Consider the following 13,722-nt stretch of genomic DNA (forward strand, 5'->3'; position numbering starts at 1 on the left):
CGAATCTTGAAGGTTTGAGAATAGCTTATTAAAAATTACGATGAATATATTTTAGATTTTGTAGGAATGTTTTTAAGGCTTTATATAGAAGGATAAATTAAAAAGCTACCGTTATTAGAATCATTAATGTCATTGCTCGCTTACTAGTCTTAAATGTGAACTATTATTAAATATATCTAAAATTTTAGGTATATTTAAAACTTCTTTAATAGACAGATGAAGAAAGAAAAAAAAATATTGAGTATACGCTTTAATTACTTCGAAATTTGATCCAACATTGTGTCAAGATACTGTTTGCGGACATTATTTAAAGTGCTAACGACACGAAAAGTATGCTTTCGGCTTCCTTCTGTGGCCTGTTAACACTGGATTCATCAGTGGAAAGACGATGTAGATTATAATACTTGGCGTCGCAAAGTTTGCTTGTGATGTGGTGGCACTTTAGCCCATGGATTCATTTCGGGGAGTTCGATAAAGCGTTCCCGGGTGCGGTTTTGGTGGCATCTCGGCATGGCTTCATCTGGGCCGGCGTCGTCCCACGAAGCCCGCTCGAAGCACAGCCGACAAGTCCAGGTGGGTTTGGCGTACACCGACATGGTATCCGCGGCAGCCTGTAGGTTTGGGCAGATGGCGTGCCTCCCATCGATTCAGAGGGCTCGAGCACCGCTTTCATCATCAACGTGGACATGGAGCTTGACGATGTTTTGACTCGCCGCCACTGAATCAACGCTCATGTCCGATACAGTGGGCAGGTCCGATCACTGCTATATAATGATGACAGCCATGAGAGAGAGAGAGGCACAGCTTATGTACTATCCCGTTCTCTTCTTCGCAAACATGTCGGTTTGCTCGCTATACCGCGTTACTATGCCGTGCTCTTGCTCGGAGAGCCACCTCGGCTCGTGCCGGAAGCAGCTCATGTTCTGCGTCAGCCGGGGGAAGGCAAGGAGAAGAGCTTGGACCCGGGTGTCGTGCTCGGCTGAGACCAGGACGGTGGTGATCGGGTTGGCGGCAGACTCCGGCTGCGGCAAAAGCACCTTCATGAGGAGGCTGACCAGTGTCCTCGGGGGGGTGGCGGAGCCAACGAGGGGGCGCAACGCCTACTCCAACACACTTGTCGGTGACGCCACCACCGTGATATGCCTCGATGACTACCACGCCTTGGACAGGGAAGGGAGGAAGGAGAAAGGTGTCACTGCGCTGGATCCCAAGGCTAACAATTTCGATCTCATGTACGAGCAGGTGAGAGCCCTCAAGAGTGGGGTGGCCGTGGAAAAGCCTGTATACAACCATGTCACTGGCCGCTTGGATCCACCTGAGCTGATACGCCCACCAAACATCTTGTTCATCGAAGGCTTGCATCCACTGTGAGTTACATATCTCTTGTTACTCTGATCCCAGTCACGACAATATGTTTGATTTGTCGTGATTTCTTATAGTTTTGGATCATTCACTAATGTCTGATTTGTCATAATTTCTTCTGCTGCTGCTGCTACTTCTTCTCCTTCTCCTTCCTCTTCTCCTCCTGCTGCTGCAGCTCCCTCCTCGTGCTGCTCCTCATGCATCTCCAATCTCTGATATGACCTGATAGTATTATTAGAGTCGAATGTTCGTGTCATTTGCTACTGTGACTGACAAATGGCTTTCTTATGTTCTGCTCTCAGGTTTGATCCACGCATAAGGAGTCTCCTGGACTTCAGTATCTACTTGGATATAAGCAACGAGGTGAAGTTTGCATGGAAAATTCAGGTCAGTAGAAACAGAACTCGCTTCTGATTTGGGTCAGAAACATCTGTTGTCAATCTCGCAGCTAAGGTTCCACGCCATCATACACATTGCAGCGAGATATGGCAGAACGAGGGGAGAGTCTCGAGAGCATCAAAGCCAGCATCAAAGCTCGGAAATCCGATTTCGATATGTATATTGGTACATCCTGATTTTTAATCTAGCAACTTAGATCACAGGACATGGATTTCATGACATTGCTTCTCTGTCAGATCCACAAAAGCAGTTCGCCGATGTCATAATAGAAGTTCTACCAACCCGGTTGATTCCAGATAAGAGTGCACCAGAGGTACTGAGAGTTCGACTGGTGATGAGGGAAGGGGTGAAGCACTTCACCCCGGTCTACCTTTTCGATGAAGGCTCCGCCATTTCATGGACACCCTGTGGTGGAAAGCTAAGTTGCTCATATCCTGGCATCAGATTCTTCTATGGCCCAGACACATACTTCTCTGATGAGGTAACTTCACATTCAAAGTCACATTCTTTTACTTCTCCAAGCTGAATCTCCACTGTGTCATCATCTTCTTCTTCTTCTTCAGGCTTCAGTACTGGAGATGGATGGGCAGTTTGACAGACTAGATGAGCTGATATATGTTGAGAGCCATCTGAGCAACTTGTCGACGAAGTACTATGGAGAGGTGACGCAGCAGATGCTGAAGCATGCAGATTTTCCTGGCAGCAACGACGGGACTGGCCTTTTCCAAACCATCATTGGTCTCAAGATAAGGCAACTGTATGAGCAGATCATTGCTGGAGACAGCAGCCATGGGTTGAAGAGGAAGCAGTTGCGCAGATGCCTCCGTCTGAGTCCCGTTTGAGTTCATGTTGATTCTTTTACACTTACTGTGCATCACTTGCAATGTAGATACATGCAGGAGTCTGTCTCTTCTGGTGTCATTCTTATTGTAAATTTGACCTGATTTTATTGGTCAGTTTGTATTAATGTTGGCTGCAAAGGATGTTGAAGGAGTTTGGAGATTCTCTTGGAATTGTGTCTTTGTAGAAGTCATCATGCAAGTCACTGGTGATAGAAGATCATAATACAGAATGATTTTTTTTTTATATTCCTTATATGTTTTAATTCTCAATCAATTAAGCATTAATAATATATTTATAATCATATGATTTTAGCATATGATTAAAAGAAATTTCTCATATAAATAAATATGTATTACCTCGATAATATCATCTCTTTCTTTATAAATTCTTTATGGTATTAGAGCCTTGTTGTTTCAAGCTATGCTCCCTCTTTCTCATTGGTTCAAGCTATGCTCCCTCTTTCTCATCCCACCGGCGACCACTATTTCTCTTCCTTGTGTATCCCATTGTTGCTTTATAATTTTTCTTGCTTTTGAATTCTAGCATTGCATCGAAGATGAAGACGTCGGACTCCTTATCAATCTCGTAGCGTAATATACTCTATAACATATTTTTGCATGGTGGGCATTCCCTAGCATTTTGGATCCATATTTGACAACTAGACGATAGTCTATTATTTATCATCATCCTTTCGACTGTGTATTAACACTTATGATCAAGAGAAGAACTCAAGAGAGAATGGAAGAGATCATTATCTTTTGATCAAATCCTCCCTTATACACTTCTCGTCTCCTTCATCAGATCAAATCATGTGTAATTCTCAAATTTGATCTCCTCAAATAGATTAGAGTTCTGCTATTTGTGCATCCAAACCAGACCATCAGTTCGTTCTGGATTTTTGTTATTGGATTATAATATCTTATCAACATATCTTTCTCTTCACGTTTCAAGTATTGTTTTTTTAAGTAATAATAGTTCAAGACTTATATATATCAAGACAACAACTCTAATCTTTTTAAGCTCCGGAAAGATAGCAACTATACATCTTAATAAGTATAATTCATCGATCTCTTCTTTAGGATCTATTAGGCTACATCATTGCCTCTCTCGGTTATTCATAAAAAAAGAAAATTTAAATATCAAGAGAACTCATCGTAATGATAAATATTAATCGTAAGTTATGATTATGACAAGATTATTTTATTCTATAAGTTATTCAAGTTTCAATTGCTGACTCTATTGCTAGTCATATGTGCCCTGCAAGCCAATTACATGAGTGATGACACATGTGACATGATACGCACTCTTTTTGCTTATTATATTATTTAATATTTTATCACTTTATATTGTTTGTTGCATGAATATATATACTTATGTCTATGGATTTATGCAATGAAAATTAGATCGTGATGAGATCACGATAATGAGACTTATTTGCCTTTAAACACAAGCCTTAAATAATCGTGGTCATATGTTACTCGAGAGGGACATCGAGATAACTGGAGAGATTGATGCACTATGTACCCATTCATATGATGGAGCCAATTGGTCTCATAGCTGCTCATGTAGGGACACTAGGGATACAGTACATGTGCTCATTGGAGAATAAGTTCACCGATTGATCCGCTCACAAAATATTGGATGGTTGATGATGCCTTATTGTCATACAACAATTTTGTAATCCCAATGGTGTATCTGATCCTTAGACTTGAGACACCAAGGATGTCATTTATGAGTACTTCACTCTTTGATACTGAACTTATATATTTAGAAGTTTCAAATCTAATATAGTCGGTTATCAGGAGTAGTTGTCAACCTTATGAGGGTTATTAAGTATCGATATAGGATCATCTGCTCTCAGTGTCATAAGAGAAATATCTCATGTGTATCTGGTCGTTCGAATTGAGAGAGAAAGAGTTCTATGAGAGAATTCGATTAGAGCGAGACTCGAGTAAAAACCGTATAGGTCTAACAACACCATGCTCGGTATACGATCTTTGGGATATTAGATGGATGAGGGACTATAGGTACACAATAACTGAGGATAGACATGTCTAGTAGATTGGATTTTTCTGTATCGTTTGGAGACTACGGTGTAATGGTCTAGTACGTCTGCAATTGATGAGTCGAGTGAATTATTATAAAGATAATAATTCATTAAGCCAAAAGGAATTCTGATAGGTATAACTCACAGTCAGCTCGATATTGGGTCTAAAGGGTCACACACATATGATAGACATTGTGACGAGTAGCGATGAGTAGAGGTTCGGATATGAGATATCCACCGAAACCCCTATCTTATTGGATATCCAATAGGCCTATGAATTATTGGATCTTATAGATAAGATCCAATAAGAGCCAATGAGAGATTATTGGATAGAGATCCACTAATCTAATAGGATTGGGTGATTGGATGGAGATCTAGTACCTAATAGGGCAGGATCCATTATGGTTAAGTTAATAGTGGGCCTCTATAAATAAGAGGGAACCAAAAGTTCATAGGCTAGAGCTTCTCTTGGTTGTCATCTCCTATTCTCCTCTCTCTCCTTCGCCTCCTCAGATAGTAGCTTGAAGATTTGAGGAGCATCGTCGTAGCCCTACTATGTGGATCACCGCTAAAGAGGCGGACACTTGACTTCCTTCATCCTCTCTTACAAAACTATAGAGATTCATAGATATACGATCTCCCTAAGTTAAATATAATTTTTCATATACGTAGTTTTCATTTTTGCATATCTTGTGCACTAATCTTTGCATGACGACGAACATAATTTATAAAAAATTTAAGGGTTTTTATTTTCTGTTTTTCCGTTGAATATGTGATGTTATCCCTAGATTCCCCTCATACTCCCTAGGTAACACAACTATTTCATGCATGGTTTTCAGTTTCATGAATTTTGTGCACCAATCTTCACATGACAATGAATTCATTTTTGTGAAATTTGGAGATTTTTGTTTACTGTTCTTTCAGTGCACATATGAAGTTGCCCCTAGATTTTCCTACACTTATTCCATGCTAGGATGATTGAGAGGACATCGGTTCAGAACCATGTTCTAAACATAATTGAGTAGATAGAGAAACTCATAGGTCTAGGAATGATCCTAGAAATAGCTTATGTGTGGATCTTGTGCTTCAATCTCTACCAGATTCCTTTTCTTAACTTGAGATGACTCCCCCTAAACTCCTTAATATGTCGAGGAAGGCTGAGAGCACTATTAAGAAAGAGAAACTAGTTCTTTGTATAGGTAATACTAGAAAGAAAAGGAAGGCAGAAAAGTCCATTAAGAAGGACAAGGGCAAACCGGGTAAAACAAAGGTTGCTAAGAAAGACTTGACAAAAGACAAAGGTTAGTGCTTCTACTATGGCAAAGATGGACATTGGAAGAGGAACTACAAAGAGTATATTACAAACAGGATGAAACAGAAGCTTAGAGAAACTTCAGGTACATTCATGATCGGTCTCCATCTGTCAGATTCTTATGATAACACATGAGTGTTGGATATCGATAGTGTTTATCACATCTACAATTCATTGCAGGTTCTGACAAGACCTAAGAGATTGGTGAGAGGTAAGATAGACCTCAATATGGGTAATGGAGCAAGGGTTACTGTTGTTGCTGTTGGTGAGGTCACTTTACATCTGTCTAGTAGAGCTACTATTGCATTAGATATATGATATTTTGTTCCTTCTATTATCAAAAATATTATTTTCATTTCATATTTGACATTGAATGATTATAAAGTAGTTTTTTAGTACAATAGTTATTCAATTATTAAGGATGATAAGATCATCACTAGAGGGACATCACATAATGGTTTGTTTATGCTAGACATTGCTCTACATATCATGAATGCAACTTGTGAATGCTAGATCAATTTGATTATGAGTCATATGCAACTTACGAGCATTGCCTTCATAGAAAACGGACCAACTCTTCATTTAGTGGAATTTGAGAGAGAGTCACTCGGCTGTAGGAATGCATACATAGTGATGTATGTGGTCTCATGTCAACTCATGTCATAGATGGTTACTCTTTCTTTATTACTTTTACCAATGATTTCTCTAGGTATGGATACATGTACTTAATGAAGTATAAGTCTTAGGCATTCGAGAAATTCAGGGAGTATAAGAATGAAGTGGAGAACCAAATTTGAAAGAGTATCAAGACTCTTCGATCGGACCAAGGAGGTGAGTACTTAAGTACAGAGTTCACCCAATTCCTCAAGGACCATAATATTATATCATAATGGATACCTCCTTATATACCTCAACTTAATGGTATATATGAAATAAGAAATCGTACACTGATAGACATGGTGCGATCCATGATAAGTTTCACGATATACCCATCTAATTTTGGGGATACGCCCTAAAGACCGTAGCTTACCTTCAAAACAGAGTTTCAACTAAGTCGGTAGTATCTACACCATATGAGATATGAAAAGGAAAGAAGCTTAATCTTAAAGTTGTTAAGAATTGAGGCTATCCTACCCACATTAAAAGATACAATCCTAATAAGTTAGAACCAAGGACGAAGCGAAGCAAGTTCGTGGGATACCCTAAGAAAACCTGTGAGTATTATTTCTATCACCCCGAGGATCAAAAGGTATTTGTAGCTAAAAGAGCGGTGTTCCTAGAGAAGGAATACATTCTTGGCGGAAATAGTTGAGCGATGTTGGAGAACCTAGATCAAGCACCACTTTACAACCCGAGTCTGTTCATGTACCTAATACACAAGTTCCAACTTTATATAGATTCAACATAGTATCTCATCTTCCTAAGAGATATCTGGGACATATTAGAAGAAAGAATGTTGAAGATATTGATCCTCAGACCAACGAGGAAGCTATTACGAGTATAAACTCTAAGAAGTGGCAAGAAGCCATGAATTCTTAGATGGATTCCATATACTCTGACAAGGTTTAGAATCTAGTTTATGCACCCAAGGGTATTGTACCCATTAGTTGCAAATTGATCTTCAAGAAGAAGATTGAAGTAGATAGAAAGATAGAGACCTATAAAGTAAGACTAATGGCTAAGAGGTATTATCAAAGGCAAGGTGTTGACCATGATGAAACATTCTTACCCGTAGCCATATTAAAATCCATTTGAATTATATTGACTATTACAACACACTATGATTGTGAGATTTGATAGATGGACGTAAAAATTATGTTCCTTAATAGCAACCTCGAGGAGGAGGTATATATAATACAGCTTGAGAGATTCATGTCCAAGGATAGTCTAGATAAAGTGTGTAGATTGCTTAGGTTCATCTATGGACTAAAGCAAGTTTTTCAAAGTTAGAACATAAGATTTAATGAGATAATCAAATCTTATTACTTCGTTAAAAATGAAGATGAGCCTTGCATATATAGGAAGGTAAGTGGTTGTGCTATCACATTTTTGTTGTTATATGTGGATGACATCCTGATCATTGGGAATAATATAGGGCTACTCTTCATAGTAAAAACTTAGCTATCTAGACACTTCTCCATGAAAGAAGTAGGGGAAGCATCATACGCACTAGGGATTTAGATCTAAGAGGATGCTTGGCTTGTCTCGGTCTATTGTTAAAATGTTTGACATGAAAAATTTCATGAAAGATCTCATACCAATGAGACATGAGATATCACTTTTTAGGAGTATTTTCTCAAAGACTCTGAAAGAAAGGACAGACATGGATATGATACCCTATGTATCAGTAATATAATATATTATGTATGCTATGTTATGTACCAGACTTGATATAGAACATGCTCTGAGTGTCACGAGCATGTATCAGGTGGAGGTGGATCCAGGCTTGAAGCATTGAAAAACAGTAAAATGTATCATTAAGTACTTGAAAAAGATTAAGGATCTTTTACTAGTATATGGAAGTAGTAGCCTTAAGGTTAAGGGCTACATGGACTTGAGCTTCTAATCTGATGTCGATAATAACAAGTCTAATTCAAGATATATTTTCATCATGAATGGAGGAGTAGTATGCTGGAAGATTTTCAAGTAAGATATTACTGCTGACTCAACCATAGAGGCATAGTGTATTATTGTAGTAAAGGCAACAAATGGGTGAGTTTGGATGAAGAAGTTTATCACAGATCTAAGAGTCATGCCAAGCAACAAGGAGCCAATTCCCTTATGTTATGATAATTATGGGACGATTGCTCAAATGAGGGAACTCCGATCTCATTAGAAGTGTTCTGAGGAGGTTCAAACTTATTAGAGAGATCGTGGCCCGAGAAGATATAGTAGTGGAAAGAGTTCCATCCGTAGATAACATCGTAGATCCATTGACAAAGTTATTTTTTTATATTATCTTTGAGTATCACAGAGATCTGATGAGGATTAGATATAAAGGTGGTTGGTTTTAGGTCAAGTGAGAGATTGCTAGTCATAGGTGCCCTGCAAGCCAATCACGTGAGTAATGATATATGTGACATGACACACACTCTTTTTGTTTATTATATTATTTGATATTTTATCATTTTATATTGCTTGTTGCATGAATATATATTGTGATATATATGGATCTATGCGATGGGAATCGGATCACGATGAGATCACATTTATGAGACTAATTTACCTTTAAGCACATACCCTAAATAATCCTGATCATATGTTACTCGAGAAGGACATTGAGATAACCGGACTGGTAGACTATATACCCGTCCATATGATGGAGGCAACTAGTCTTATAGCTACTCGTGCAGGGACACTATGGATATAGTACAAGTGCTCATTGGAGAATGAGTTCACTAATTGATCCGCTCATGGAATGCTAAATGGTTAATGATATCTTATTTTCAGATAGTGATTCCATAATCTCAATAATGTATTTGGTCTTTAGACTTGAGACACCAAGAATATATTATGTGAGTACTCTACTCTTTGATATTGGATTTATAGGTTTGAAAGTTTCAAATCTAGTACAGTCAGTCATCGGGAGTGGTAGCCAACCTTACGAGGGCTATTGAGTATCGATAGAGGATCATCCACTCTCGATATCATGAGAGAAATATCTCATGTATTCTTGCTCAAACAAATCATTAGCTAAGGTCACTCAGATTGATAGAGAAAGAGTTCTCCGGAAGAATCTGATTAAAGCGAGACTCGAGAAGAAATTGTATAGGTCTAACAACACCGGTCCGATATATAGTCTCTAGAATATTAGATGGATGATAGACTATAGTTAAATGATAACTGAGGATAAATATGTCTAATGGATTGGATTCCCATATATTGTTTAGGGATTGAGGCGTAGTGGCATACTATGTCTACAGTCAATGAGTCGAGTGAATTAGTATTTGGATAATAATATACTGAGCTAGAATGAGTTCTGATATGTATGACTCATGACCAACTTGATATTGGGCTTAGAGGGTCACATACATATGACAAGTGTCATGACATGTAAAGGTTCAAATATAAGATATCTATCGGACTCCCTATCTTATTAGATATCCAATAAGTCCCTGAATTATTGGATCCTACAGATGAGATCCAATAAGAGATAATAAGAGATTATTGGATAGAGATCTAGTACCCAACAAGGCAGGATCCATTAGGGTTATATTGATAGGGGACCTCTATAAATAGGAGGGAATCAAAGGTCCATAGGCTGGGGATTCCTGGTTGTCACATCATATTCTCCTCTCCTTCATCTCCTTAGATAGCAGGTGTGGAGATTTGGGTAATGATTTGAGGAGTATCGTCACAGCCCTGCTATGTAGATCATCACTAGGGAGGAGGATGCTTGACCTTCTTCATCATCTCTTACAGATCTATAGAGATTTAAGGATATACGATCTCCTTATGTAACACAATTATCTCATACATGGCTTTTCAATTTCGTGAGTTTTAGCGCACCAATCTTCGCATGACGACGAACACCTTTTCAGAAAAATTAGGGTTTTTATTTTATATTCTTCCGTGCACATGTGATATCGCCCATAGATTTCCCTACATCTATAACACCACTAATCTCTTCATGCAACACTATAGTAGAAGCATGGTCCAAGTTACAAACTACCCTTACCAATCACTCTCACACTCACATGCTAAGTCTTTTATCAATTGTGATAAAAATAACACAAGGGGAAAGTATTATTATTGATTATATGTAAAACCTAGAAGTTATTATAAATAATTTAATTCTCAATCAATCTATGATTTATTAATACCACTGTTACTATCATTAACTCTTCACTAATTCTCATATTTTCAACATAACTCAATAATAACACCGAGTTTGGATGTCACATAATAACATACTCTAAAATTAGTATCTTTAAACCATGATAAATCCTTGATCTCTATGTTACCATAAGCTTTTCATCTAAGCCTACTGAATCCACAACTATTACCCAAGCTCAAAAGTCTCTACACTAATATAAATCCATATGTGAGAAATAGAATGTCATACTCTATAATATCATATAAACCCTTGTACTATTTCACTAAACATAAAATATTATTAGGTATAAGTGAATCTTTCGAATTAAGTGAAATTTAGATGGATCTATTGTAAAATATAAAATACGACTAGTGGCAAAAGAGTTTCACCAATTATTATATGCTAATTACTAGTCATAAGTGTCCTGCAAGCCAATCATATGAGTCATGTGTGATACGCTACATAATCTTTTTACTTATTATTATTATTGATATTTTTTCACTTTATGTTGCATGTTGTATATATTGTGATATCAATGAATCTGTAAAATGAGATTTGAAACGTGATGAGATCAATATTGATTTACCTTTAAATATAGATCCTAAATAATTATGATCGTAGATTACTTGAGAGGAACATCAAAATAATCGGACAGACTGATATGCTATATACTCATCCATATGATGGAGGCGATTGGTCTCATAGTTACTCGTGTGGAGACACTAGAGATACAATGTAAATGCTTATTGGAGAATGAGTTCACTGATTGATCTATTCACGGAATGTTGGATAGTTAATGATATATTATTGTCATACAATAATTCCGTGGTCTTAGTTATATATATGGTTTTTAGACTTGAGACACTATGAATGTCATGTATAAGTAGTATACTCTTTGATAATAGACTTATAGGTTAGGAAGTTCCAGATCTAGCACAACCGACCATCGGGAGTGGTATCCAACATTACGAGGGTAATTGGGTGTCGATAGAGGATCAACTACTCTCGGTGTCATGAGAAGAATATCCTATGTGTTCTTTCTCAAACAAATCCCTAGCCAGAGTTATTCAGATTGAGAGAGTAGGAGTTCTCCAAGAGAATTCGATTAGAGCAAAACTTGAGTATATTATGCATGAGCCTAACAATACCATAGTTGATATATAGTCTCTAGGATATTAAATATATTAAGGACCATATATATATGATAATTGAGGATAGAGAGATCCAATTGATTAGATCCCTCTTATCGTTTGGGGAATATGACATAATGACCTAGTACGTCCATAGTCGATGAGTCGAGTGAATTATTATGGAGAAAATAATTCACTGAATTAGAAGAAGTTCTAACTGGTATGACTCAAGGCTAACTTGATATTAGGCTTAGAGGGTCATGTACATATTGTAGGTGTTATGATAAGTAGAGGTCCAAATATGAGATATTCATTGGAGTCCTTATCTTATTGAATATCTAGTAAGCACATGAATTAGTGAATCTTGTAGATAAAATCCAATAAGAGATTATTAGGTAGATATCCACTAATCCAATAGGTTTGAGTAATTAGATAGAGATCCAGTACCGGTAGGGCATGATCCATTGAGGTTAAATGGTAGGAACTTCTATAAATATGAGGGGCCAAAAGGTGGCATAGGCTAGTCAACTCTTGGTCGCTCCACCTATACTCTCCCTTTCCTCTCTCCCTTAGGGCATATGGACAACAAGAATGGTCGGCTCCTTCTTGATCACGTGGTGCACGTGGAGAGAAAGATCATGGATTTGAGGAGCATCTTCATCGCATCTACCATGTGGATCACTGTTAGAGGATAAGGACCATTGACCTTCTTCATCTACTCCTATAGATCTGAGATTTTTTAGGGATATACAATATCCTTAGGTGACAAATCTCACTTAATATATACAATTTTTGGTTTTATGATTTATACACACCAATCTTCACATGATAATGAGATATTTTTTTGGAAAATCTATACTTTTTGTTTTTTATTCTTCCGTGGTGCATGTGATACTCTGATCAGATTTCTCAATATTAATTTCATAGAAACTTTCAATCTAATTGTTAAACTAGTAATAATTTGATTCGTCATAAACTTGTCTATCATTTAAGGCTAGCATATATGGCAAATAGATGTTAATAATATTTTCTTATGGGATATTTAATTGAAGATATTTTTATGCAATAATACCCTAGCTTCATCCACCTTTATTATCTTGATCATACCTTTATTATCTTGATCATATTTATAAATTACGAAAGGTTATTTATTGACTTCGTCAAGCTCCAAGAGCTTGATATACCAAACTTAGCTCATTTTTTTATGTGAACTGTCATTGTCAACTACAAGCCTGACATCTCCTTATTCCTATGATAACAAAAGAGATGTATTATATATTTACTGGTCTATGTGGATGATATTATTATCATAGGCAATAATATTATGAAGATCAAGTAATTTCTTAAGCAATTAATCGATTGATTCTCCATCAATGACATAGAAACCTTAAGCTACTTTTTAGGAGTGGAAGCAACGTTCATATCTTCTGGATTTTTTCTATTTTTAAAAAAGGTACATTCGAGATTTATTATTAAAGACGAATATACAAAATATTAAAGAAATTATTACTCCACTCCTTCAAAATTAAGTCACTTAAATTATATGATGGTAGCCTTACTACAAATCTCATATAGTACCGACAAGTACTTCGTTTCTTACATATACATACATTTCTTAAACATCGGCCCTTTACTATGCATTAGTTTGCACTAAAACATGTTATGCAATATCTTAAATGAACTTTCAATTATGGACTTTTTAATTCAAAAATACTTATCACTTCATCTTCATGCTTTCGTCGATATTGATTTGGTAAGCAACACCGATGATAGGACATTTAAGCTTTTTATTATCTTATTTGGAGTAAATATG

The 13,722-nt window shown here is 37.0% G+C and overlaps 1 protein-coding gene across 1 annotated transcript; it reads left to right on the plus strand.

The window, feature by feature from the left end:
• The first annotated feature begins 809 nt into the window (after nucleotides 1-809).
• Nucleotides 810-2,847, plus strand: LOC135587220 (phosphoribulokinase, chloroplastic-like). Its single transcript, XM_065078367.1, has 5 exons — nucleotides 810-1,367; nucleotides 1,665-1,749; nucleotides 1,842-1,926; nucleotides 1,998-2,242; nucleotides 2,325-2,847. The coding sequence occupies exons 1-5, from the start codon at nucleotides 838-840 to the stop codon at nucleotides 2,601-2,603; spliced, it is 1,224 nt and encodes a 407-aa protein (XP_064934439.1). The 5' UTR covers nucleotides 810-837; the 3' UTR covers nucleotides 2,604-2,847.
• Nucleotides 2,848-13,722: the final 10,875 nt, after the last annotated feature.

Source organism: Musa acuminata, chromosome BXJ1-1 (genome assembly GCF_036884655.1).
Source record: "Musa acuminata AAA Group cultivar baxijiao chromosome BXJ1-1, Cavendish_Baxijiao_AAA, whole genome shotgun sequence".
Taxonomy (NCBI): Eukaryota; Viridiplantae; Streptophyta; class Magnoliopsida; order Zingiberales; family Musaceae; genus Musa; species Musa acuminata.